At 41.6% G+C, this 24,235-nt stretch overlaps 1 protein-coding gene across 2 annotated transcripts; it reads right to left on the bottom strand.

The window, feature by feature from the left end:
* Nucleotides 1–6,590: 6,590 nt before the first annotated feature.
* Nucleotides 6,591–20,010, bottom strand: ctnnb1 (catenin (cadherin-associated protein), beta 1). Of its 2 annotated transcripts, XM_031278280.2 has the most exons (17): nt 19,818–20,010; nt 13,826–13,876; nt 12,994–13,218; nt 12,609–12,862; nt 12,276–12,514; nt 11,664–11,865; nt 11,397–11,541; nt 11,117–11,220; nt 10,740–10,874; nt 10,363–10,566; nt 9,593–9,751; nt 9,177–9,296; nt 8,708–8,858; nt 8,346–8,467; nt 8,092–8,152; nt 7,463–7,713; nt 6,591–7,133 (listed from the first exon to the last, which is right to left on the bottom strand). In XM_031278280.2, the coding sequence occupies exons 2-16, from the start codon at nt 13,836–13,838 to the stop codon at nt 7,499–7,501; spliced, it is 2,349 nt and encodes a 782-aa protein (XP_031134140.1). In that variant the 5' UTR covers nt 13,839–13,876; nt 19,818–20,010; the 3' UTR covers nt 6,591–7,133; nt 7,463–7,498. The 2 variants fall into 2 exon arrangements, with proteins under 2 accessions (XP_031134140.1, XP_031134141.1); XM_031278281.2 differs by lacking the exon at nt 7,463–7,713.
* Between the last annotated feature and the right edge of the window lie 4,225 nt (nt 20,011–24,235).

Here is a 24,235-nt window from a genome sequence, read left to right as displayed (position 1 = left end):
AGTGTTTTATTTGTGTTTTGGGGATCCTAAACAGCCTACTGTTACTACATGACCTGTTGCCCTCATTAAGATCTCATCTGAGCAGATTTCTGTCGTTCAAACAACTCTGAGTTGTAATTTAAAACTTGTCCAGCCAATTTAATAAAATTAAGGGTTTTATTCGTGCTCAAGTCCATAAATGCAGTTAATGGATACAGGCAAGGAGAACTGAAGGCTCTGTTAGCAACAATTAGCTCCGGTTAGCGGTTAGCTCCAGTCAGCTCCGGTTAGCTCCATTATAAAGATATGGAGTGGAGGAGACTGTCACGTATAGGGGTAACAACCGAACTCTGATAAATGACGTTAGGGGAGCTTTCACAGCGGTGTGGCCGCAGTGTTCCTTCGGTTTTATTAGTACAGTTAATCCCACGGCAAGACCACCAGCAACATTCTACTACTAACGGTAGCGTCTGAGCCTAAAGGCCCAGACACACAGAGCCGATGGCCAAACGTCGACAGAAAAGGCAGTTGGGCTGGTCAGTCTCCCCAGATTGGTCAAAAAAGTTCCCCGGAACACACCAAAGCAACGAGACGTAATACGTCTCCATTACAGCAGGCGGCGCTAATCTGTATTGTCGCCCAAAAATGAAAACCGGCAGCTGATTGGACTAACGCGTCACGTGGGTCTGGTTTCTCCGGAAATTCAAAGACAGACTGTCATGGCGGCTTGTTCAGAATACGATCTCATATTGTACTAAAATAGTTCACCGAAACGTGTTTCTGAAAACATTTTAAGCGAGAAATAGGCCATGCAGTTGCTGAATCTGTCTTCATTTCAGATCAACAAAGGTCAGTTTAAAAGATTTTCGTCAGATTTTGAGAGACTCTAGTCACACTCATTCCGCTCCCCGTTTCCGGGTTAGCACTCTACCAATCAGATGGGTCATTTGAGTCCGACTGCCGGCAGTGCCCGCCCCGCTGATTATACATGTCAAATCGGCCAAAATGAAGGACGACGGCTCCTCGGACGGCCGACGGCACGGAACACACTGAACAGACTTGAGTCACTGACCTCGCCAGACTGTCCAACGGCCGATTATCGGCTCTGTGTGTCCGGGCCTAAAGTGCAACGTTGTTGACAGTGTCGTGCACGCGGCACAAGACTTCACGAGGGGAGGGGCTGGAGGCAGCTGGTGTGGGTGCGCTATAAAAAATGTTGCCTATTCATGTTTTTTCTCGAAGTTGGCAGTAACATGCCATAGTTAACTAATTAGATACACTCTTGAACAAAATCTTAAAGCAGCCATATTATGCTCATTTTCAGGTTCATAATTGTATTTTAAGGTTGTACCAGAATAGATTTACATGGTTTAATTTTCAAAAAACACCATATTTTTGTTGTACTGCACCGCTCTCTCTCACTGCTGCAGATCCTCTTTTCACCTGGTCTCTGTTTTAGCTACAGAGTGAGACCTCTTTTCTTCTTCTTCTTCTCTACTATCTTTGATTACACTCGCACATGCTCAGTAGCTCAGATGTAGATCATGTCAGCTAGCTAGCTCCATAGACCGTAAAAGAAAGGCTGTTTCTACAACTTCGGTCAGTTACAAGGCAGGATTAGCTGGGAGACTTCTAAATGAGGGCGCACATGTAAGTAGTTCTTTTGTAGATTATAGTGAACTTGTGTGTGTTGTAGCAGTGCTTTGCTATTGAGAACGAGGTAGCATGTTAGCGTTAGCATGCTAGCGTTAGCATTAGCGTTAGCATGCTAACGCTACGAGCTAATGGTTGCGGTTAGCCTGCTCGTTTCGGCTTGTGACGTCACAAGCCGTGCCGATTTTGGACAGCTCACCCAGAGACTGAAGGCAGGACACAATCAGAAACCGTATCTCACTATAAACAGCATGGATGGATTTTTTTCAAAGTTTGTATGTGTGTGGAAGCACCAGAGACACAAAATAACACCCCAAATCCCAGAATAAGTGATTTTTTTCATAATATGGGCACTTTAAGACCGGGGGGAAACATTGCAAGTTTTCCGCATTTCGCGCTAGTGGATCATAACCGGGTTGTAAGTACTGCTTCAAAATGCCAAAAGAAGAAACAGGAGCAAGAGACAAAATATAGAGAGTAGGCAATTTATAGAAAACTGCATTTAAACTTAAAGAGGCTGTTCATCAGCTGATCAAAAGTTTAAGACCATAACCCCAAAATAAACCCACAACAGAACTAAAAGTGTCAAAAAAGGACTCAGTAGTGAATAGCCCCACCGTTCTTGTTGATCACTTCAAACACTCGTTTCGGCATGCTTGAACTGTTCCCAGGAGGCTGCTGGGAACGTTGCTCCATGTGGTGAAGATGGCTTCACGAAGGGCATCCACGGTCTGGAACTGACGTCCAGTTTTGTAAACTTCCCTTGCCATCCATCCCCTAATGTTCTCAATGGGATTAAGATCAGGGGAACACGCAGGATGGTCCAAAAGAGCAACGCTATTCTCCTGGAAGAAGTCCTTCGTCAGGCGGGCGGTGTGAATTGCAGCGTTGTCCTGTTGAAAGATCCAGTCATTACCGCACAGACGGGGGCCCTCAGTCAAGAGGGATGCCCGCTGCAACATGTCCACATAGCCAGTCGCCGTTTGACACCCCTGGACAACCTGAAGCTCCATTTTCCCATTGAAGGAAAAAGCACCCCAAATCATGATGGAGCCTCCTCCACTGTGCCGCATAGAAAACATCTCCGGTGGGATCTCCTTCTCATGCCAGTAACGTTGAAAGCCATCAGGACCGTCCAGGTTACATTTTTTCTTGTCAGAGAATAAAACTTTCTTCCACCTTTCAATGTCCCATGTTTGGTGCTCCCTTGCAAATTCCAAATGGGCAAGTTTGTGGCGTGGGAGGAGACGTGGCCTTTGAAGACGTTTTTTTTGTTCTTGAAGCCCTTCTCTCGCAGATGACGTCTTATGGTTATTGGGCTACAGTCAGCACCAGTAAGGGCCTTAATTTGGGTCGAGGATCGACCTATGTCTTCACGGACAACCCGTTGGATCCTGCGGCTCAGTGCAGGTGAAATTGTTTTGGGTCTACCACTTGACTTTTTTGTCCCATAACTCTCAGGATCTTTTAAGAAATGTAAAATGACTGTCTTACTGCGTCCAACCTTGGCAGCGATGGCGCGTTGCGAGAGGCCTTGCTTGTGCAGCTCAACAATCCTGCCACGTTCAAAGAGAGAAAGCCTTTTTGCCTTTGCCATCAGGAGATCATGACAGTGTGACTGCCTGAAGAACAATGACACGAAAGCCATATTTTTGTGCAGATTTTACCTTTTTTTTCCTATGGTCTTAAACTTTTGATCAGCTGATGAACAGCCTGTTTAAAGGAACACGCCGACTTATTGGGAATTTAGCTTATTCACCGTAACCCCAAGAGTTAGACAAGTCCATACATACCCTTCTCATCTCCGTGCATGCTGTAAGGCTGTCTGACGGTTCCAGCGGCATTAGCCCATCACAGTACATGCAGGTGAATGGTTCCAGCAATCTTACTGCTCCCAATAAGTGACAAAATAACGCCAACATGTTCCTATTTACATGTTGTGATTTGTAGAGTCACAGCGTGTACAAAAAAACAACGTAACATGAGACACAGCCATCTTCTAACCGTAAACAAACCGGGAACTATATTCTCAGACAGGCTTGCTGCAAAGCAAATCATTCCGCCCAAGTACTATATTCTTCCGCCTGAGAATATAGTTCCCGGTTTGTTTACGGTTAGAAGATGGCTGTGTCTCATGTTACGTTGTTTTTTTGTACACGCTGTGACTATACATATCACAACATGTAAATAGGAACATGTTAGCGTTATTTTGTCACTTATTTGGAGCAGTAGGATTACTGGAACCATTCACCTGCATGTACTGTGATGGGCTGCTGCCTCTGGAGCCGTCACAGCCTTACAGCACGCACAGAGATGAGAAGGGTATGTATGGACTTGTCTAACTCTTGGGGTTACGGTGAATAAGCTAAAGTCCCAATAAGTTGGCGTGTTCCTTTAAGTTTAAATGCAGTTTTCAATAAATTGCCTACTCTCTATTTTTTGTCTCTTGCTCCTGTTTCTTCTTTTGGCATTTTGAAGCAGTACTTACAACCCGGTTATGATCCACTAGCGCGAAATGCGGAAAACTTGCAATGTTTCCCCCCGGTCTTAAGATTTTGTTCAAGAGTGTATATAGGACTTATAAGAATTTAATCATGTTTTCTCCAAGGAACTTAGCTCCTCCAAAGGCACTGGATGAGGTCTGCTCACTCTGTTGGTAATTTACTCTAGGGGCAGCGTGCATCGAAAACATGTTCCACAACAACAACGCTAGGCTGCCCGCAGATGCGCCTGCCTATTAATTGGCTTGATATACTCGGATATCGGCCGATGCCGATTATGTAAAAAATGCCAAAAATCGGCCGATTAATCGGCCGGTCGACCTCTAAAAGTCATAGTATAGTATGTAGAAAAAGTCACAGTATAGTAAGTCAAAAAAGTGATAAAAAAGAGTCATAGTATAGTATGTCAAAAAAAATCATAGTATAGTATGTCGACAAAAGTGATAAAAAAAGTCATAGTGCAGTATTTCGAAAGAAGTCATAAAAATAGGATGTAGAAGAAGTCAAACTATAGTATGTCTAAAAAAGTCAAAGTAGAGTATGTCGTAAAAGTCATAGTATAGTATGTCAAAAAAGTCATAAAAAAGTCATAGTATAGTATGTTGAAAAAAGTGATAAACTCAAAAAAGTCATAGTATAGTACGTATGTCGAAAAAAGTGATTAAAAAGTCATAGTGTAGTTATAGTATGTCGAAAAAAGTGATAAAAGTCATATTATATCATGTCGAAAGAAGTCATAAAAATAGTATGTAGTAAAAATTATAGTATGTCGAAAAAAGTTATAGTAGAGTATGTCGAAAGAGGTTATAGTACTGTGAAAAAAGTCATAAAAATGGCATAGTATAGTATGATTAAAAAGTCATAGTATAGTTTGCAGAAAAAAGTCATAGTATAAGTATGTCGAAAAAGGTCATGAATAAGTCATGGTAGAGTTTGTCGAAAAAGTCAGTATATTATGTTGAAAAAAGTCATAAAAAAAAATCATAGCATGTCGAAAAAAGTGATGGTCATAGTATAGTGTGTCGAAAAAAGTGATAAAGTCATAGTATAGTATGTCAAACAAGTAATGCTATAGTATGTCTAAAAAACTCACAGTATAGTATGTTGAAAAAAGTGAGAAAAAAGTCATAGTATAGTATGTTGAAAAGAGTGACAGAAAGGGCAGAGTTGCTGGCTGAGTGGTTAAGGTGATTGACAGCTGATCCATTGTGCTTTGCATGCATGGTTTTGAATCCCATCCTCATCTATTCAATTATTCTGCTACACTTGCATGTTAACAAGATAACTGGCTGCATTCAATTCACTCTAACTCTACACAAAAAGTCTAAGTCACGCAATACCCACCCATCAGAAATGCAGAAAAAGCACTGAACTTAAACGGTGATAACAAAAACTGTGAAAGATATTTTTCCTTAATGCAATCACACACTGAAATGTGTCTTTATCAGGAATTATGCCACATAAATGACCAGTGCCACGAACATAGTTTAAGACTGGGCTGATGTTAAAGTTGCCCAGAAATCACATCTTTATGTCTGCTATAGATTATAGTACTTGTATTTCAGTCATCTTGCTGATCCCAGGTATATCAGGTGTCTACCATTAGTCCCAATTGGTTTAACTGTTTAAATTGGATGCACACACAGCCACCAGTTGCAGGCATTTAGTTCTTCACTCCAGGTTCTCATTTGATATGCTATCTTACTAGGCTCACTAAAGCTGCAGCAAACGCAGCTGTCATTCAGTTGTGTAATATCATCCACCAAGTTATACCAACTGTAATTTGACAAATTGTCATGAGGAAGATAGTGAACTGAACTGGCATCTTGCCAAACTGCATGGCCTCTGTAGGTGGATGTGGACATTTGTTTTCACAGTTGGATAGTTTTTTTCTCACTTTGCAACTTAGCCATCATTTGAGGTGTTAAACTGAAGATCACATGTGCGTTGTGTCATCATTTGCCTTTGCTGTCTGATAACTGTTCACCACAACCACTGCTGTCCCAATTCTGCATTCTTAGAGAATTGAAGTCTAGTTTAACAAACCTGCCTTTACCTTTCTCGTGGTTTATAATTTTATTTCTACCAGGTCATAGTCTTTTCTTTAGAAGGCTTTGGGATACAGTGAAAAGCTTAGACTAAAATGTTTTACCACTTGCTGAGTAACTTGTGGCCTCGTTGATTCAAAGTTTTGGTGAAATGAGACATGGAGGCATCCAGGTGAAATGACAGTCCATTTTATTGTTTCAGAACACAGCAGGCTACAACAACCAGCTCCTCCCACTACCCCACCCATTAGTAACAGACCAATTAGAGCCCTCCTCCACCCCTGTTCTTCCACAGCCACACCCATCCAGCTAGGTCAGCTACACCCCCTTTGGAACAGCAGAGACACATCAGTGTCCACCTTAAAGCAAGAAAATAGCTTGATATTTGGACCATGATTTCCAATTCATGTTTTTTTTATACAAAAGCTACACAATGTTACACTTTATCATCAGAATACAATTCAACTGATTAAATTTAGTGTTTGGACACCATTTAAAATGTGATCAGAGTCTTTACTTGGATGAAGCATTACCACTAAAAAACTCAACACTACCAGAGACTTAAAATACAAGGGACTGCAAAAACAAGAGATGAATATCATAATTCAGAATGGGAAAAAAAGCAAGCTAGAATCAGTTTGTACCATTACAGACTTGAGGGGAAAAAAAGAATTAAAAAAAAGTAAAACAAATGAGTAAAAATGAAAAAGTACATAAAAACGGTTTTTCAAAAATCAACTGAGATCAAAATCTGTGTCATGTCAGGATTTGAAGTCAGCCCTCCGTCAGGCTGAGACCAGAACCGCACTTAAATCTAGTTTGTCCCAATGGAGTTCCCATAGACAGGAAACTCTGCTTGCTGTTGTTGAGTCTTCTTCAGGCACTTTCTGAAACCCCGCCTCCTCCATATGGGCGAATCACGATGCAGGTTCATCCAGATCATATGATACAGCTGCAAAGGGAGGAGAGAGGGTGGAAAAAAAAAAAGTCTGAATGAGGGGAAAAACAGGAGGTGAGAAGGAGACAGGGCACTGTTGTTGGTAAAGACCACACACACAGATCAAACGCCAAGTAACATCACACACACCACATAACACAGCTTTGCAATTAGTAAACAGTCTAAACATGCAGCACCCTCAGTGAGTCAATCCACTCTCCTCTCCCCCCTCAGCCGTAACAGAAGACAGAAAACCTCCCTACTCTTTCTACTTTTACATCTTGCCCCAAAAATGCCTCACTTATTTTGGCCAACACATGGCTACTGTGAACATGTATTCTTACCTAGTAGAAAGTGTAGTGTAATGTTGGTCTTGGTATTTACAGGTCGGTATCAAACCAGGCCAGTTGGTTGGAGTCGCCAGGGGGCAGGCCCTCTATCAGTTCCTGGGCATGTCCCAGGTCAGGCAGCCCCTCTACAGGGGGGTAGTCCTGGACAGGGTGGTGGACCCCACCCAAATCATGGTCCATCATGGGCTCCATACCCATTGAGTCCCCTCCGTAACCCCCCGAATGGAAGGAACGGTAGCTTGGGTCTGGGGGAGGAAGTAGTGGATGGAGGAGAGGCAGGGGAAGCAGAGCAGCTGTTAGAAGCATGTTAACAAACCAAGCTTTTCACACAGTAGTATGATCATTCAAACACAACACTACACACTGTCCATCCTCCAGCAGACAAAACTATCGGTGGACTCAGTTCAAACTACAGCTGTGAAAGACTGAACTGAAGCTAAACTTGTGGCTTAGTTTACTTTGGTTCCACCAACAGAAATCCATCTGCAGTGGCCAGTGTGATCTCCAATACAGCTACCACCTTCAAGGTTTTGTTTTCATTTGGCTGGCCCAGAGCCAATTAAAGTGGTTAGTGCAGGAGGAATGGAGAGCTGAGCAAGTTAAAATAAGGTGAGTTGACTTACCTTCCTGTCTGTAGCCCAGAGGCTCTCCCTGAGCTCCAATGTCCAAACCCAGGTCTCCAGTCTGCAGAGCAACACACAGACAAGGATGAGCAGGGTGGCAGCAGTTTCAATAAGACCACAGTGAGATATTACACCACAGTTATGCAGACTTTTATTTACATTTTGAAGTAAACTTTGGTGCACCAGCATCTGGGTGTTGTGTACAAATGTACTGCTGGGCAATTTGAAAACAGCTGATTTTGAGTGCTTCATACCTCGTTCCAAGCCATTGGTTCTGTCCTGAAGAGCGAGCTGGTGAGTTCTACAGAGAGGCGTTTCTTGTAGTCTTGGGGTTTGTCCTCTGACATACGGAACAAAACTGCTGCAGCGTATGTGGCTGAGAGAAGATGGAGGGTTGACAGTCAAACAGCAACTTACTCCAAAAAGCAATGCCACAGCTATCACAGAAGAGACAATCAAGAGGCCAGGTAGTGACATGAATACAGTTACAAAATAAATGTAGCTTCACTTGTCTACATCAATAATGTCCATGGAAGACTACAAACATTTCTAAGACTGCTTCTGAACACTGCATGGCTAAGGAGTAGCCCTTGTAAATGAGTTTTTGTGAACATACCGACTCCTTCGTTGCGGCTGTGCAACAGCTCTGTGAGTGGGGCGGTTGCTCCCTCAGCCTCAATGGCCTCTGCAGCCTCCTTGTCCTGGGCCAGCTCACACAGGACGCCTGCTGCTACACGCTGGATGTTCTCAATGGGAGAATACAACAGCTGCACACACAAATGTAGAGAAAGAAATCTCAGCCTTCACAGTACTTACACATGATCTGAAAGGATGCAACAAGCAGAGATTCATGGAGTGTAAGGACACACACCAGGTGGTTAAATAAACAACTTCTGAGCATCCTGGAACAACCATGGCAGGGAGTTGTTTATAAAAAAAACTAATGTGACTAAAAATGACTGACATTTTTAATATCTATGGTCCCTAATCAATCTAAAATGATGCCTAAAAGCATTTAATCACACTACTCAAAGTTTAAATAATTGCAACATGATGACACAAGCGAGAGCCTAACTAACTTTTACCTGTACAAAGAGTGGAATGGTGTTGAGTCCCCTGATGACTATTCTGTTGTGGACATCTCTGGCAAGGATGTGAAGTGCTCCTGTGCAGCCCTCCACAATCTCCTCCATACGAACTCCCTCCTGATGAACAAACACTTATAGTCAGGTTATAACTGTAGGGACCCCATTAGGATTAGAAAATCACATAAGTACCAAATCTGGCATCAGTTCTAGGTTTACATTTGTGTGTGAGATGGTGAGTTCTGCTAGGTGAAAAGATGGCATGGCACCACTGAGCTGCATGTCCCATAAATTATGCCATGCTAGTGTTTGTTGCGAAGGTGTGTGTGTGTGTGTGTGTGTGTGTGTGTGTGTGTGTGTGTGTGTGTGTGTGTGTGTGTGTGTGTGTGTGTGTGTGTGTGTGTGTGTTCTCTCACCACAAACTGCTGCTGCGTGCCTCCCATGCTGGTGCGTCTCTGTGTGTCTTGGTGTGCTCTGACCAGCAGCTGAACCAGTCTGGGGATGGCTCCCTGCTCCCTCAGAGGAGCGTGGTTTGCAGGGCACAGAGCCAGGTTACGGATCAGACCAACTGTAGCCTATCAGACAAAGATATTTACAGGTCAATTAAGCCTGTTTTATAAGTAGCCATTATGAATAGGTAGCCATTAGTCTCATCTGATAAAGAATCCAAAAGTTGTTTTAAAAAGGTATAAATTTGTATTCACAAAATTTTAGAATGCATTGTTCCTAGACATTATTATACCATCCTCCTGTAAGACCCTTAAATGATTGGGTTTGTAATTTGGGACTAATTTTGACTCAATCTAGTGACGAGAACAAAACTGTACAAATGCTTGTTTTCTGTGGACAGGCCAGGACTGGTCACTTGGGTGTGTTTTGCAGCTTCTACGCTGGACTGGGCCTAAAACAAGATGATTTGCAGATGTGCTACCGGTTTAAGCAACTTCCAGCAGTAACATGTTGCATTCTCAAAGCACATCAAAACATTCAGTCTTGAGAGACCCGAAGCTGCCTACATGAATTAATAACCAACTCAACTTTTCTACAGAAGTAATACTGTGATAGGCTTTGCCCATTATTTTAGATTCAAGGACTCGTCCAGGTTAAACGGATTTAACCGGAAACACCACAGTATGAAGCGCTGCTTATGTGGAGGACTGCTGCTGTCAAGTCCATGTGTGCGTACCTTAATGAGTGGCCAGTGTGATGGCGGATGCAGTAATTTGACGACCACGGGCAGGCCGTAGTGCAGTCTGACAGCATTCTGTGCCATCTCTGCGTCCTGGTGCCGAGATGTGAGGTGACGCAGGGCACAAATAGCTGGTTCTGTGATGTCTTCTCTGTCTCCGGCACGAAGCACTGTGCGAACTAATGCCTCAATACCTCCAACCTAAAGAGAACAGATGGCATAACAGATAAATGGATACATCAGAGATTCACTTTTTTCCAAACATAAGTGAGGAAACAAAAAAATATAAGTTTGAAAAATATTGACTTATAAATTCACACAGGTCACAATATTTAGATGAGTATGTGAAAACACTAACTAAAGTGTGTACTCACCTGGCAGACCATCATCTTGTTCTTGTAGTTGTTACAGGTCAGGTTAGACAGGATGCCAGCAGCACAGGTCACCACATTAATGTCATCACTGCCGAGCAGCTGGACCAGAGTTCCTAGGAGACCCTCCATTCCCTCCTAGAGAGAAAGGCAAATGTGAAGTTAGCATGAAAGGACTGACGGGTACACCGTATCAAAGGCATGGAGAATGCTTGGTGCTATGATGAATTTCAATGACAAAAGAAAATTTAAAATGGGTTTCTCATCTTTCTTATTAGAGGGATATGGGCTCTGGGGTTTATTAAGTTGATGTCTCACTGACAAAAAAAAAAAAAAAAAAAAAAGATTTTAATGTTGGTACACAGGGCGGTTCTCATCACCTGTTTGGTGGCAGCATCTGATAAGTTCCTGAGAGTCCAGAGACAGTTCTGGACCAGTCTCTGGCTCGGGTCTGTCAGGTGGAGTCCTAGAGCTTGCATGCCACCTGGACAGAAGGACAAAGATGGGAAAAAACATTTTAAATGACATGTTCCTTTTATTTGATTATGCTGTTTGCATTTTAAAATAAGCTGGAAAAAAAGAACCTCACCCATTTACAATATAATGATATTCAAGCTCATATTACACTACACACTTTAATGTTTAGGAGGCCAAACATACCAGCTTCTACAATGGCAGGCTTGTTACTGGAGCAGACTGACAGAACTTTGAGAACACGGCTTGTGGTCCACAACAGCTTCTCGTAAGTGTAAGTCCTCATGATGTTGACCAATGCCTGGGGTCCACCACTGGCCAAGATTATCAACTACACAAGAAGAGAAAGCACAACAAGTTACCAAGTGTAAATCTCACACACACACACACACCTACACACACACCTACACACACACCTACACACACACACACACACCTACCACACCTACACACCTTGCTTTCTTGGTTTCCATAAGCCAGTATCTGGAGACAGTCAGTGGTGATGGCCAAGAACTTGACATTGGTCTTGTTGAGCAGAGCCACCATTTTCTGTAGACCCCCAGCTAAACGGACAGCCATCTTGGCTCCTTCCTGGTGCAGAAGGAGGTTGTGGAGGGTGGTAATGGCATAGAACAGGACAGAGTCCACTGGTGAACTGCAGAACAAACAAAAGGTTTATTAGATTACTGTCCCATTGGGAAATAACCACAACTAGAAATGGATTAGATTTCTCAAAGGACCCTCCTCTCCAAATCCTCTGTCTTTGATGAGTTAACAGCCAGTTACAATCTTTCATATTTCTCTTATCACAATTGATGGGCCACGGTGTCAAAACGTAGCCATTTACCAATAACAAAGCAAAATTGTGCTATGTTGTTGAACAACTGGATTGGAACAAATCTGGTTTTGGCCAAAACAAGGCAATGTTTTTTTCCTCTTTACCACAGTGGAAACATCCCACCACACAGCTTCCTGCCTTCCTGTACTGGTGAGTTACAGTACATCAAGACAATGGAAACCCAAGAAAAAACCCTTCCAAATTAAGTCCACCCTCCTTTCACATACCCAAGCATTTTAACTAGAGCTGGTATTCCTCCAGACTTGAAAATGGCCAGCAAACCCTCTCTGTGATGGGACAGGTTGTGGAGTGTTCCTGCGGTGCAGCGAGCTGTCTCCACATCGTTTGTGTTCTGCATGGTCCTGACAATAGCAGACACCATCTGAGGAGAGCGCATAATGGCGTGGCGAGAAGCTTCTTTCTTTGAAAGCTGGTGGACCATTACTGCTGCTTTGTTTACTACAACCTGGGAAGAGACGGGCACAAGTGTTAGGGAATGACTGTAGGGAAAACAAAAAGTTCAGAGCCAATACTGAGCCACAGTTTTCATGGAGAACTACCTGGTCCTCATCATTGAGTAGTTTGGTGAGTTCTGGTATGGCTCTGGTTGCCAGCTCAGCATCATCTTGGTAGTTGATCAGATTGACCACAGCATGTTTGAGCATTTGCGAGGGCTCTGCCAGCCTCTGAACGTTGGTGGGGTTTGCTGCATCATACTGTGTGGAGGGGATCTGCATGCCCTCCTCAAGAGTCTCCGGGAACATCGCTGCACGCACCCGCTGGGCACGCGTCATGGCATACTGACCATCTATGTCTAGAAGAGACATAAGAACAGTCATTTTGTTATATCTTGGGATTCAAGCTGCTATTTGGGCCATACAAGATTCGATGTGCAGAAAACAGTTCTTCCTTAAAAGATCACAAATTGTAGACACCATGACCTACCTTGTACTTGTTCCTGGGCGAAGTTCTGGTTGAAGCCCTGCTCCCACTCATACATGACCTGGTTGTCGACATCGTCTTCCTCAGGGTTGCCCTTCCCACTAAGGGAGGGAGCAGTTGTGGTGGCCCCTGAATGGATGCCTGAATCCAGGTAAGACTGTTGCTGCCAGTGACTGACTGCTGCCTTACGGTCCGGCTCCATGGCCATGTCGAGCTCCATCAGATCAGCTGGAAAGAGAAAGAATTAGGAATCTGCATTAAGAAAAGATAAAAACATTTGAAGAAGTCAGTCTAACTACCTTTCTAATCACCATATGCAACTTGTAAATCCACATTAAATTCTTTTGTCAAGTGACATAATGCAGACAAACCGGTTTGGTCCCCTTTGTCACTTCTAAGCAACAGTGTGGAGCTTAAAAGCATCTAAACAATGTCTGAACAATTATTGCCAAGAAGTAAAATCACAATTATTAATCCAGTTTCAGATTAATTTCAAAGTCATTCTTAGTTTAGAGCCACTACAATGAATCATTTCTAACCTGCTTCTCATGCTATTATGTTCCCAAAGTTTCATACTTAAATGATGTTTGATTTACCCGTAAAGGTCTCTTCAAGCATAAAATGTGCTCCGTATTTCAAATTGAAATCAATAACTAATTCACTTTGCTCTAATGAGAACATCAATCTGCCAGGAGAAGAGGCAGGTTTGAAATGCTGCAAAGTTGCAAACACATTGCGTATTAGTCAGTGAGTGTGAGTGAGTGGATAAAACAAAAGCTGGAGAGAGCAAGAAGGTGAAAGAGTTTGAGTGTATGTGTGAAAACCATTAACTCACCCTGGGAAGCCATGTTTCTTTCTCAAACCTCGACCGACACAGCTTCCTGATCTGAAACAGGAAGAAAAGCAGTCAGTCAAACTGCCTCAGTGGCATCTCGCCTTCCATCATTCCTACCGTCTACCTTGCTCACTGCCAGTCCTCTTTCCTTACAGTCAAACATCAGCCATTTAACTTTAACTAAAAGGTAATGGCAAAAACAGGGCGTTAGAAATTAATAGCAGTGTTTTCAAAGAAAATCATCCAAACAAGTGAAGTTCCAATGCAGCCTTTCCTTTCCTGCCTCCTCCCTTTCTTGGATTTCCTCTTCTGGTAAAGCCAGACATGCAAACAGCAGCAGCTCACACACAAAGCCACCATTAAGTGTAGCAGCTAGCAACTATTTAGTTGAGGAAGGACAGGGGAAGTGGAGCATTGGGGGGGTAAGAAAAGAGGCAGGAGGAGGGCATACACATTCTTGAGCTGGCTTTGAAGTTGAAACCACACTCTGCAGGAAAGTAAACATCGGCAATGGCAGGGGAGAGGTAGAGCGAGCGAGAGGGGATTATTGAAACGAAGGTATTTCCAATTCATACTAAAAGATAAATGTTATGACAGTAACACACAAAAACAGGAAAATGGGAAAATGCAGAAGAAAATCCTGGCTAAAATGAGACAGAAATAGGAGCAGTATATCTATAGAATCAGAACTCCTTTTGTCAAGCCCTTTCAAAAGTACATCTATGGTTATTCTAACACTAATCTGACTGGGAAATATCCCCCCAATTGAATATAACAATAATGACAAAGTGTACATTTCTATTATAACATACAAGCATGAATTGCATCAGCATGATGTTTTTGCCTGACAGAGCAACCGCAGTACTAAAAGCTAAAAAGTGTTGACTAGCAGACTCCACTCCAACCTTGTGTCTGCAAGCTATAAACCAATATTACTAATAACACTAACCAAAAATGTACCTCTCAAGAAAAGGCCTATTTGGAGGGTTGTTTTTAATCTGTCCCCATTTAAAGTAAATGTGTTGAATCCAAATTCTAAGCAGCCACTTCTTGCGGCAAGTCTTGATGCAACAGGTGTGTGACTGTGTTACTGTTGTGAGGTCAGATGTAGAGACCGCAGCAACTTTTGATGTTGGTGTCTGAAAGAAATGTAAATAGAATGGCCAAGTTTCTGTGTGGTCATTCAGAGAGGGGGGAAAGTAGGGACATTATTTCTGATTTTGGATGTTTAATAGAATAAAATGCCATACAGCACCTCTGCCAATTACTTTGGAAAAGACTTGTACTGTGCATGAAATACAGTGTTCTATGAAAGAGATCATCAAGTCAGCCAGAGACAGTGCACTAACATTAGCCAATAATGTTTGAGTAATGACATTCAAGTGTGAGCTAACTTTAATTTTACATACCGACAGGAAATGCTACAACCCCAACCCTGAAGCTTGGGAGGTCCTGTTTCAGAAATATCAATCTCAGCTGATAGCTGTCAACACGCTGTCTAAATAGTATGTGATGTGATCACTTTGATTGTTTCTGTAGAGATTAACCTCTCTAAACAGCAAAAACCGTCCACTTCACATATCGAAACGATACAGAGTGCCGTTTTTTTTTCCCCCACCAAACCTTTTTGGCCAAAAGGTTAATATCATTGAATCAAATGAAAATGAGACTAAATGGCCTACAAGCAGAAGTGGACATACAGAAATACACATCAGCCAGGCATACAGTGTAGTGGTAAAAATTGAGTCTGGCATGAGTGCCAGTGAATGTGTAGGAGTTTGTGGAGGTAAATGGCTGCCAATATGTAAATACACTCAAGGATAACTAAACTACTGCCCTGCATTACTTCCCTCCTTTCACACCCACACCACCCCAGCTCAGCTGTGTCATTAAAACACAGTCTTGAGTCAGGCTCCAAGACTGCTGCTTCTAACCACAAACGCACCAACTCAAATTCACTGTTCACACACCATCGTCCCAAGCTTTGCATGCCTGCCCTCACATAACCTAGCCCTGCCCTAATGGGAGCCATATGTCCCATACAAGGCTGCATACAAATCAAACATACAATCAAAGTGCACAGTGGAACCATTTATCATTCACACTGGTGGAAAATATGGGTCTTGACATCTGGCTTTGGAACCTGAGCGGTTTTTTTTGATGGGCAAACAAGCAAAGTCTGGTCTCCAATTGGGAGACACAAATGGCAGCTTTACCCTAAAGTCAGGCTCTGACCGAACTCAAAAAGTAATTGCAGTAAGAGTTCCTTGATATCAGGCTGGCAGCCCAGCCACAAAAATCTGAACGAGAGGTTTCTTTGAAGTTGTGCATGGTCCAGTTAAAAGCCATACAATTGAAACCAGATGACTAATGAGTGACACGCCAGTTACCAGAGACAAATGGCTGTCTTAAGCAGTATGTGGAATGAAATGAGGTATAGAAGGTCACATGTAGCTATGCTTAGAGAAATCCATCAAACACGTAGTTTATCTTCTTGCATACATGCCCTATGCCCTAAGCTCTACGAAGTGTAGTGTAATCACAGCACTACTGTTCTAGGTCAACACTCAAATGACAGGCTTACTGTTCCAGCATCGAACTGGACGGCTAGGAATGTGTACTTCGGTCGGTTTCACTGCCCTGAATATAGGAATGAAAAACACGCCATTCATATAGAGAGCCAGAGTTCATTAATGTGTGAACGACAAACCTGAAGCAACAGAACATAACCAGCATAATAACTATTTCTGAAAAATATATAAAAATCAACCATAAAAAAAATGTCCTGCAAGCGACTTCATTTGTCTCACAAACAGGGTAGGAACTTTAGAACCATCAGGATTTCCCACATGTGGATCCTGCTACATTGTACAGAGGGCAACTTAATCAGAATTAGGCATAAAGAGAGGACCCTCAACTATCATGAGATCATTTCATTCCAACCCCCCAAAACAATACAAGATTTGACCAATAGGTTATTACACATCCATGGCGACACCTACATAGTCTAATATGCCCAAGTATAACCAATTAACTCAACACACCAGAAGCTAGCCAAGCAAGCGTGAAAGAAATTTGTAAGCTATGGGAAATCTTGCCTTTCTAAACACCTTCAAGCGGATAAAAATCTAAATTACAAATGCAGTAACACCAAAACCAATCCTCAGTTACATCGCTAAGTAAACCGATCACAGGTTTGAAAATCACATATTTATTCATAGCTGGAATTCAAAGCAGATTAGGCACATCTAAACTCTACAATCCAATTTCCTCTCCATAAAAAAAGACATTATGTCAGAATATTTGAGCCATGCCGCCACCAAGTGAGTTCAGGTGAGCCTCAAGGTTTATCTTAAGTAAAGAAGGGAGCTCTGATTACCATTTAAAAAAAAAAAAATACAGTTTATGAAACAAACACACTTCCTCTAAAATTGCATTTCACTCTTTTGGCCTGCAGACATTTGAGACTCAATTTTACAGCCTCTTCCTAGCATACTGTGGCATTTAAATAACATACAAAATTAGTTAGTGGAAATACACTGTACTTGGGTTAAAGAAAAAAATTATTGAGAACAGGACTTCAAAGAGCTAAATCCATCTAAACTTCTGCACAGTCCATTTCCTCTCAAGTGAAAAAAAACACTGAGTTCAATACATCCATATGAGTTAATGACCCAAATAAGCTGTATTATCAGCACAACCAGAGAGACAGGAGCTGCCACGGGCTTCAGTGTTAGCCATGTAATGTGCAGGGTCAGCAGCACTCCTTGCTGGCTGCCAACAATACAACGAGCTCAATGCCTGCAGCCGCTGCAGTATTTGGTCCATTTTAACTGCAAAATGATGGATGCCAATGGAGAAACAGGAGCTCCAGAAAACATCCAAGCAACTTCCACATGACGAATTTTCCTTTGTTCTGCTTAATAATTATTAATCTATTTAAAAAGAAAAAAAAAAAGAAAAAAAGGGGGGGGGATAGGTTGAGTAGTGCAAAAACAAAAGCATAAAAATGAAATTGCTTGGAATAATTTATCACCACTAAATAAACTGAATAGTCATTAAAGTAAATAATCCTTAATTTGCCTCTTCATGAGGGACAGGCAGGTCACTTCTTGAGGTGATTTTATCAGAAATACATTTCTAAATTAAAAATAAATAAACACCCCTATTGTCATACCAGTCCCTACATTTAAAAATCTGCATCAGACCTACAAGTTGCATACACATTACCATGTGAATGCGGGCACATAGGTGGGTCATTAGAAAGAGAAAAAGTACAGTATTAGGTAATGGCAACGCCACTGCGAAGGTTCATGGTAACAGTCTTCTTGCAAGTGGATTACCTCAAAACATAGGCTACCACTACAGGTCTCGGATGTAGCCTATACTCAAGCTTCCGTTGTACAAATGTTAATGCACCGTTAGAAGAAATTTGTGCTGACGAGATGACGGGTTTGCCAGTTTTTTGTTCCATTGTGTAATCTGATAAGGGACCACAGAAAGATAAACTAAATATTTAACCCATGTGAAAACAAGCCAAAAGACAATGCAGTAATTCTGGGCTATGAAACCCCCGGAGACTGATTGTATTAGTTTAGTAACCGTGTTATTTTATATAAACCAGTTAGTTGCAGAGAGTCTGTGACGAAAACAATTTTGGGGCCGCTGGATGAGATGTCAACATCCTCCACCCACCGTTTAATCTATTCATCTTTACTCGTTCTTTCCAACTAAACATAATCAATGACGTGTAAAAACACCACCACTACGCCGTTTTGTGCCTCTGAACCACATACAACAGCTTTTTCAACCGAAGCCATCATATCGCTTTTTTTTTTTTTTTTAAAATAGTATCGGCAGAATGGCATCCAACTTTTTCAAGTAACGTTAGTGACCCGCCTGTCCCTCTCCAGCAGCCAAACAAACACATCTGGTTGTGCAAAGGGATCCTGCGGGAAACACCCAATGTGACATTTAATATAACAGATCAACATTTGCCAACTATCCAAATAATAGTGCGCGGCACCCCCTCACCCCCACAGCTGCTCTCGACTTCCCAACACCACTGACTCAAATTTCACACTCTGGCTCCTCCTCGTCTTCCTCCAAAAAGCACAACGGCTGGAAGGAATTTGTCGGTCTTTGTTTAAAAGGACGAGTGAAAAACCCACTCTCACGGGCCTTTGACCTAAAATTAACTTAAATATAAACCATTAATACGAGTTTGTATCGATTCTGTTGGCAATGAGCTCGATGTAACATTAAAGCTTCGAATGGTTTTCAGTTTTACGAAGTTCCAACTAAACTTTTGGCAAAATGTTTGCGTTAACACACTTCAGTTTTCGTGACTTGGCTAACGTTAATTAGGTTTACTAACTTAGCTAGTTTTAACAAGTAAAAATATACACATGGCCACAATATAACGAATTTCACGCGCGTATCTCCAGCCCACATTAAGTGCCTGTTCAGCTTAACGTTAGCTGCAGAAACAACCGACCAAAGACGAAACTAAAGTCGAGCAAACATGAGTCACAATAGTGCAATGTGGCCAGCAGTGAGCTAATAGTAATGTTAGTTTAAGTTAGCTAACCTTAGCTATCGTACTCTAACGTTAACTATTCAAACAAGCGAGGGCACACCGTTAACGTTGCTCCCAAATCCCGAATAACGTTTCATTGGAAGGCAATAAAATCCATCGGACACATCGAGCTTAATGTCAACTACTGTCTATGCTGCTCAACACCAGCCCTGTGCTACCATAACGTCAATGAGTATAGTCTGTAAAATATGTAGCTATGTTTCCATTAGGCGGTGGCTGACATATCCCAAATATCTGCTGTGAAGCAGCTGGCTCGCTAGCAGCGGCAGCGGCAACAGCATCCCGGCCGGACCGCACACAACAACCGTCTCCATTCCTGCTGGCATTGAGGGAGAGCCCGGCAAGAAGAGGGATAAACTGAGTGGAGCCGATAGTTTAAATGATGAAGCATACCCTTGTCAACACAGCAAGTTCGTCCACTCGGATCCTGGAGAGTAAAAACCACTAAGAAATGGAAAAAGTCGAGGAAATTGAGAAGGCGAGCGTCAACGGGGAGCCCTCGTCCACTCCCTCCGTAGTGAGTCAATAATGACTTGGCCGTAACAGGGACTGGAAAATGTAAGATGGCGGCATGTATATATAGACCGGAGAACACCTCCAGTGGTTACATATCCTGCCGTGCGCTCGAATAAAATAGAAACAAAAATTTGATAAATGTTTAATTCATGCAACTCTTACGCATCATCGCGTATATTTACCTACCATAATAACTGCATGCCTTTGTTGTGAGTTTAAGTTTATGTAATAAAGTAAAGCACGTCAAAATCAATGTCTACAGCACGAGTATGAATACACAATTGAATGAAGTTCCGGCAGACTACAAAAGGGAAATCCGATTTCCTTTCCCAAGTTAATTTCCTACACCTATGGTGAGACAGTGAGAGTTTCAATGCAAAGAGCATCATTCGTTCCTATTACCAGTTGTCCAATTGTCCCAGCTAGAACAAACAAACAAAAAAACACAGAATTAAAAACAAGTTAAAATCACCACCCAATCATTCATAAGCACAGTAATGAGAAGTCACTTCCAAAGAACAATATATTGGTTTCCTTTGAGCTACCATACATTTATTTATTTACTTACTCAAAAAGCTAGGTGATGCCAAGGGTCAAATTATGGAAAATAAAATACTAATAAACATTGCAAACAACAAAAACTCAACAAGGTGATAGATTTGTTTTATTAAACTGGCAGTCAATTAATAGACACTGGATATATGTCAAATATCAGTGGTCTCAAGAGCGGGCTTGTTTTGTTTACCATGCTATTGGCCATTCAAATTGTTTTGTAGCCCATGTGTAAATTCAGCAAGCAGTTTATTGGCCATGAGCTCCCTTAATAAAACAGTGTGATTAGGCCTCCAGAAGAGTCACTCAGCAGGTTGGATCATATTGTGTAAGTGAAGAATTTGTGAGTCAGTGATTGTCTTCATGGAGAGTTGTTGATTACTGAAATAGACTCAGCTGCTGTGAATTCGATCAAATCTCATCAAGTGATTCATCACTATTATAGACTTAATTGATCAAACAATGCATGCATCTCTAAAAGTATTATTTCTTCAAAATAAATCTAGAGTTAGATTAACCATTTTTCTTGACCTCATTAAAAAGCAGATTCAGTCATTAAAACTTTTAGTGATCTATGGGCATAGCCGAGGTCCTTCAAGTGAACAGTGTGATCTCCACTTTATTCTGAGGTCACAGAGTTGTGGCTAATACTTTTCAGATGATTTCTGTTTGGCTCAATAATAAGTAAGTTAGTGGATAAGAAATTTAAATATGCATTACAGGTCTGGTCCCCTAATCTCTGTGGAGAGCAGGTAATGTCCTACCTTCAAACTGTCTCTTAATTTTACAGCTAACAATGGCAACTTTCCTCTGCCTAGCAGGCTATTTCATTAACCGTTATTTACAGTATGGAAGTGGAATAGGTTACCAAAAGCCAAATTTCAAAACATTGAATGCAGAAGTCCCTGGATAGGATATATGGGAATTATGTCAACCCAGCCAGTTTCACACAGAAAGTGACACATCACCTAGAATGAGTCTACCCCATGTCATTAGATTGAAACATTGGAAAATTACGGGAACTGAGAGTGATTGATTTTATTTTGAATGGCTTTCAAACCACAGTGGGAATTACTGCTGTCAGTCAGTTTAATATATAGCCATGATTTGTGAAATTATATTGCTCGGTTCATGTAGTCACGTGATTTCCCAAGAGCATGCTGATGTGACCAAACGGGTACAGAATCATGGCACAGTGAGTGACTTCAAGAAAACAAGATGACATAACACTTTGGGTTGCAGATAATTATTATATTCCAAAACATATATCAGTGGAAAGCTAGTATAGAGACCGTCTGAGTCTTGTGACCAGAAGTTTGTATTTCAAATATGACTGGATAAAGCTAAGATATGTACAGTGTTCTCCTCTCAATAATAACTATTGTCTTTGAGCAAGGCACTTTGATTCCAACATTTCCAATATATATTCGTAATATAAAACCCTAAAGAAAGGTTTGTGGGTGTGAAAAATAGTATTATGAAAACTGCATCTCTGAACAGAGAGAACATTCAGTGTCTGACATAATCATGCGTGTTAGATGGTAATCCTTCACTAGATCATAAGTGCACTCTCTTGTAAGATAGTGTTCTTGTGAGTTTCTTCATAAAATACATTTCTATCTGTGAAATAGAGCTTAACCAACCTTAACACTTTCTAGAAATATAACACTTCTAAAACTATTCTGAAAACGTAGTTGTTTATATTACTGGTTATTATGATTATATATCGAGATCATTGTTTCCCACCTTATACTGTATGTACCAGTGCAAAAATCAGAAGAGCATATTTATTGCGGGTCAGATTCAATCCTCTCAATCCTGGTTTATCACAAGAGACCTCTCAGCTTGTGAGGTTAAACATTCAATTTTGTTTGATCCTGAAGGGATGCTGCCAAAGATTAATCCATAATGCCTGTGAAATGGCCCTTCATCCAACAGGCTGTGCTGAAATAACACAGACTATTCTGTTCCCAAACACGTTGTGGCTCTCCAATGACCCAGTGTAGCAGCACTTCAGGGAGCCCACGCAGCACTTGTTCTTCCAGCTGGATTCATGTTGCACCATGGCAGCGGGAGGGGTTCACTGGTCGAGTATTTACACCTGCAATTTATTGATAAATGCAGATTGGTATGGACATCAAAACAGCATATTTCAGAAAAAAAACATACTGTAATGACACATTTGTTTGTATGGGAATACGATATGAAGATGTCTTCATTTAGTTTACAATACAATAAACCATAAGTAATAAAAAAAATTGTCAAATGCTAATTTGCAATGCAGGACATGTTAAGATTGATTTCTAGATGTATTTTCCATACTGATTGAATTATTGCTGTTAATATTTGGCTGCTATCCAACATCATGCAGCGAGCAGTTCAATTCACTTTGGAAGTAATCAGCTAATAGTATAAATCTGTTCATTGGGTAAAGATGAGGCCTTCATCTTTCAAAATATGTCCAGTCCATGGAGCTGGACTGACAACATCATAATAAAACATTGCCAGGGTTTTAATATTGACTGAATAAATAGTCCAACACAGTGTGTCTTACAGTTTTAAAATATAAATGTGCTAAAGCAGATTAAAAACTTTAATACAGACCAGCACACACAAGCAAACCATTGGGGATTGCATAAATTGTTGCTTGCACACACACACACACACACACACACACACACACACACACACACACACACACACACACACACACACACACACACACACACACACACACACCTTGACAGAACCAACAATTATCCTGACTTGTGTGCACTCATCTGGCTTAATGCATGCTTGTGAGGAAACTGCATGTATGTGTAGGTGCCTTCTGCTCTCACTACACAGAGGAGGAGCCCATGATAACACAAAACCCAGGAGAGCAGAAATAACACACACAAACACATAACAACAGGCAGGTTTTGCTCTTCCTGGGGTTTAATATTCACAAGGGAAGCACAGGTCACATTTAAGCTCTATTCTTTTTGGCTAAAGCCAACTCTGTGTGTTTACATACGCACACAATCATGTGTCTGTGTGTATGCCTGTGTGCAATGTTCTTTAATATATGTGTAAGTGTACTGTATGTATGTGTGCACTCACATGCCTCTATGTTTGAATGCCTTTCCTTAAACCTCCTATATGGATGTGTATGCTGTGTGTAGAAAGAACAGGAAAGGATAAAGTATTGTACCAAAGTATATACCAAATGTGGGTATTTTTGTACATATACTGTGTATGTGTGTATGCCTGTGTACCTTTATAAATATATATAATATACCTTTTCTAGAATGTCCAATGTGTACTTTATTATGCAGAGGTAAATGTATTTGGTGTTGCATATATTGCTAAAGAACAGAGACCGCAGTAGAAATCCCAAAATCCCAAGAGAGTGAAACGCCATACACACGCATACACTAGGCCAAGGCCTGAGGGGTGTGGTTCCTTTCTTTAACTGTGAAAGAAAGGGGCAGGACAGAGCTATAGATAGGGGCAGACAAAACAAACACCCCCCCAACACACAGGGACACACGTGCACAGCAACAGCAGCGCAGGTCAGGGAAGCGCTAAAGACAGGGCCACATAGAAGGAATATTTGTTTTGGACTGACACTGTCGTGTAGAGGGTTGGCCTTCTTGAAAAGTGGGTCTCACACAGCAGTGCAAACCACACATATTATTTCTTTTAAAGAAACTGAAGAGTCGTAGATGTCTCAATCTGTGATTGTATACTGTATTTATTTC

Source organism: Sander lucioperca, chromosome 10, assembly GCF_008315115.2.
Source record: "Sander lucioperca isolate FBNREF2018 chromosome 10, SLUC_FBN_1.2, whole genome shotgun sequence".
NCBI classification, from domain to species: Eukaryota; Metazoa; Chordata; class Actinopteri; order Perciformes; family Percidae; genus Sander; species Sander lucioperca.
Note: the sequence above shows the minus strand (reverse complement) of the source record. Positions and strands in the feature narration are given on the sequence as shown.

What these genes read in the sequence shown, in the direction of transcription:
- ctnnb1 (XM_031278280.2), bottom strand. An exon ending in GCACGCAGCAGCAGTTTGTG is followed by an intron (nt 9,297 to 9,592) that starts GTGAGAGAACAC and finishes TTTGTTCATCAG; the next exon opens with GAGGGAGTTCGTATGGAGGA. An exon ending in CAGCCGCAACGAAGGAGTCG is followed by an intron (nt 8,468 to 8,707) that starts GTATGTTCACAA and finishes ATCTTCTCTCAG; the next exon opens with CCACATACGCTGCAGCAGTT.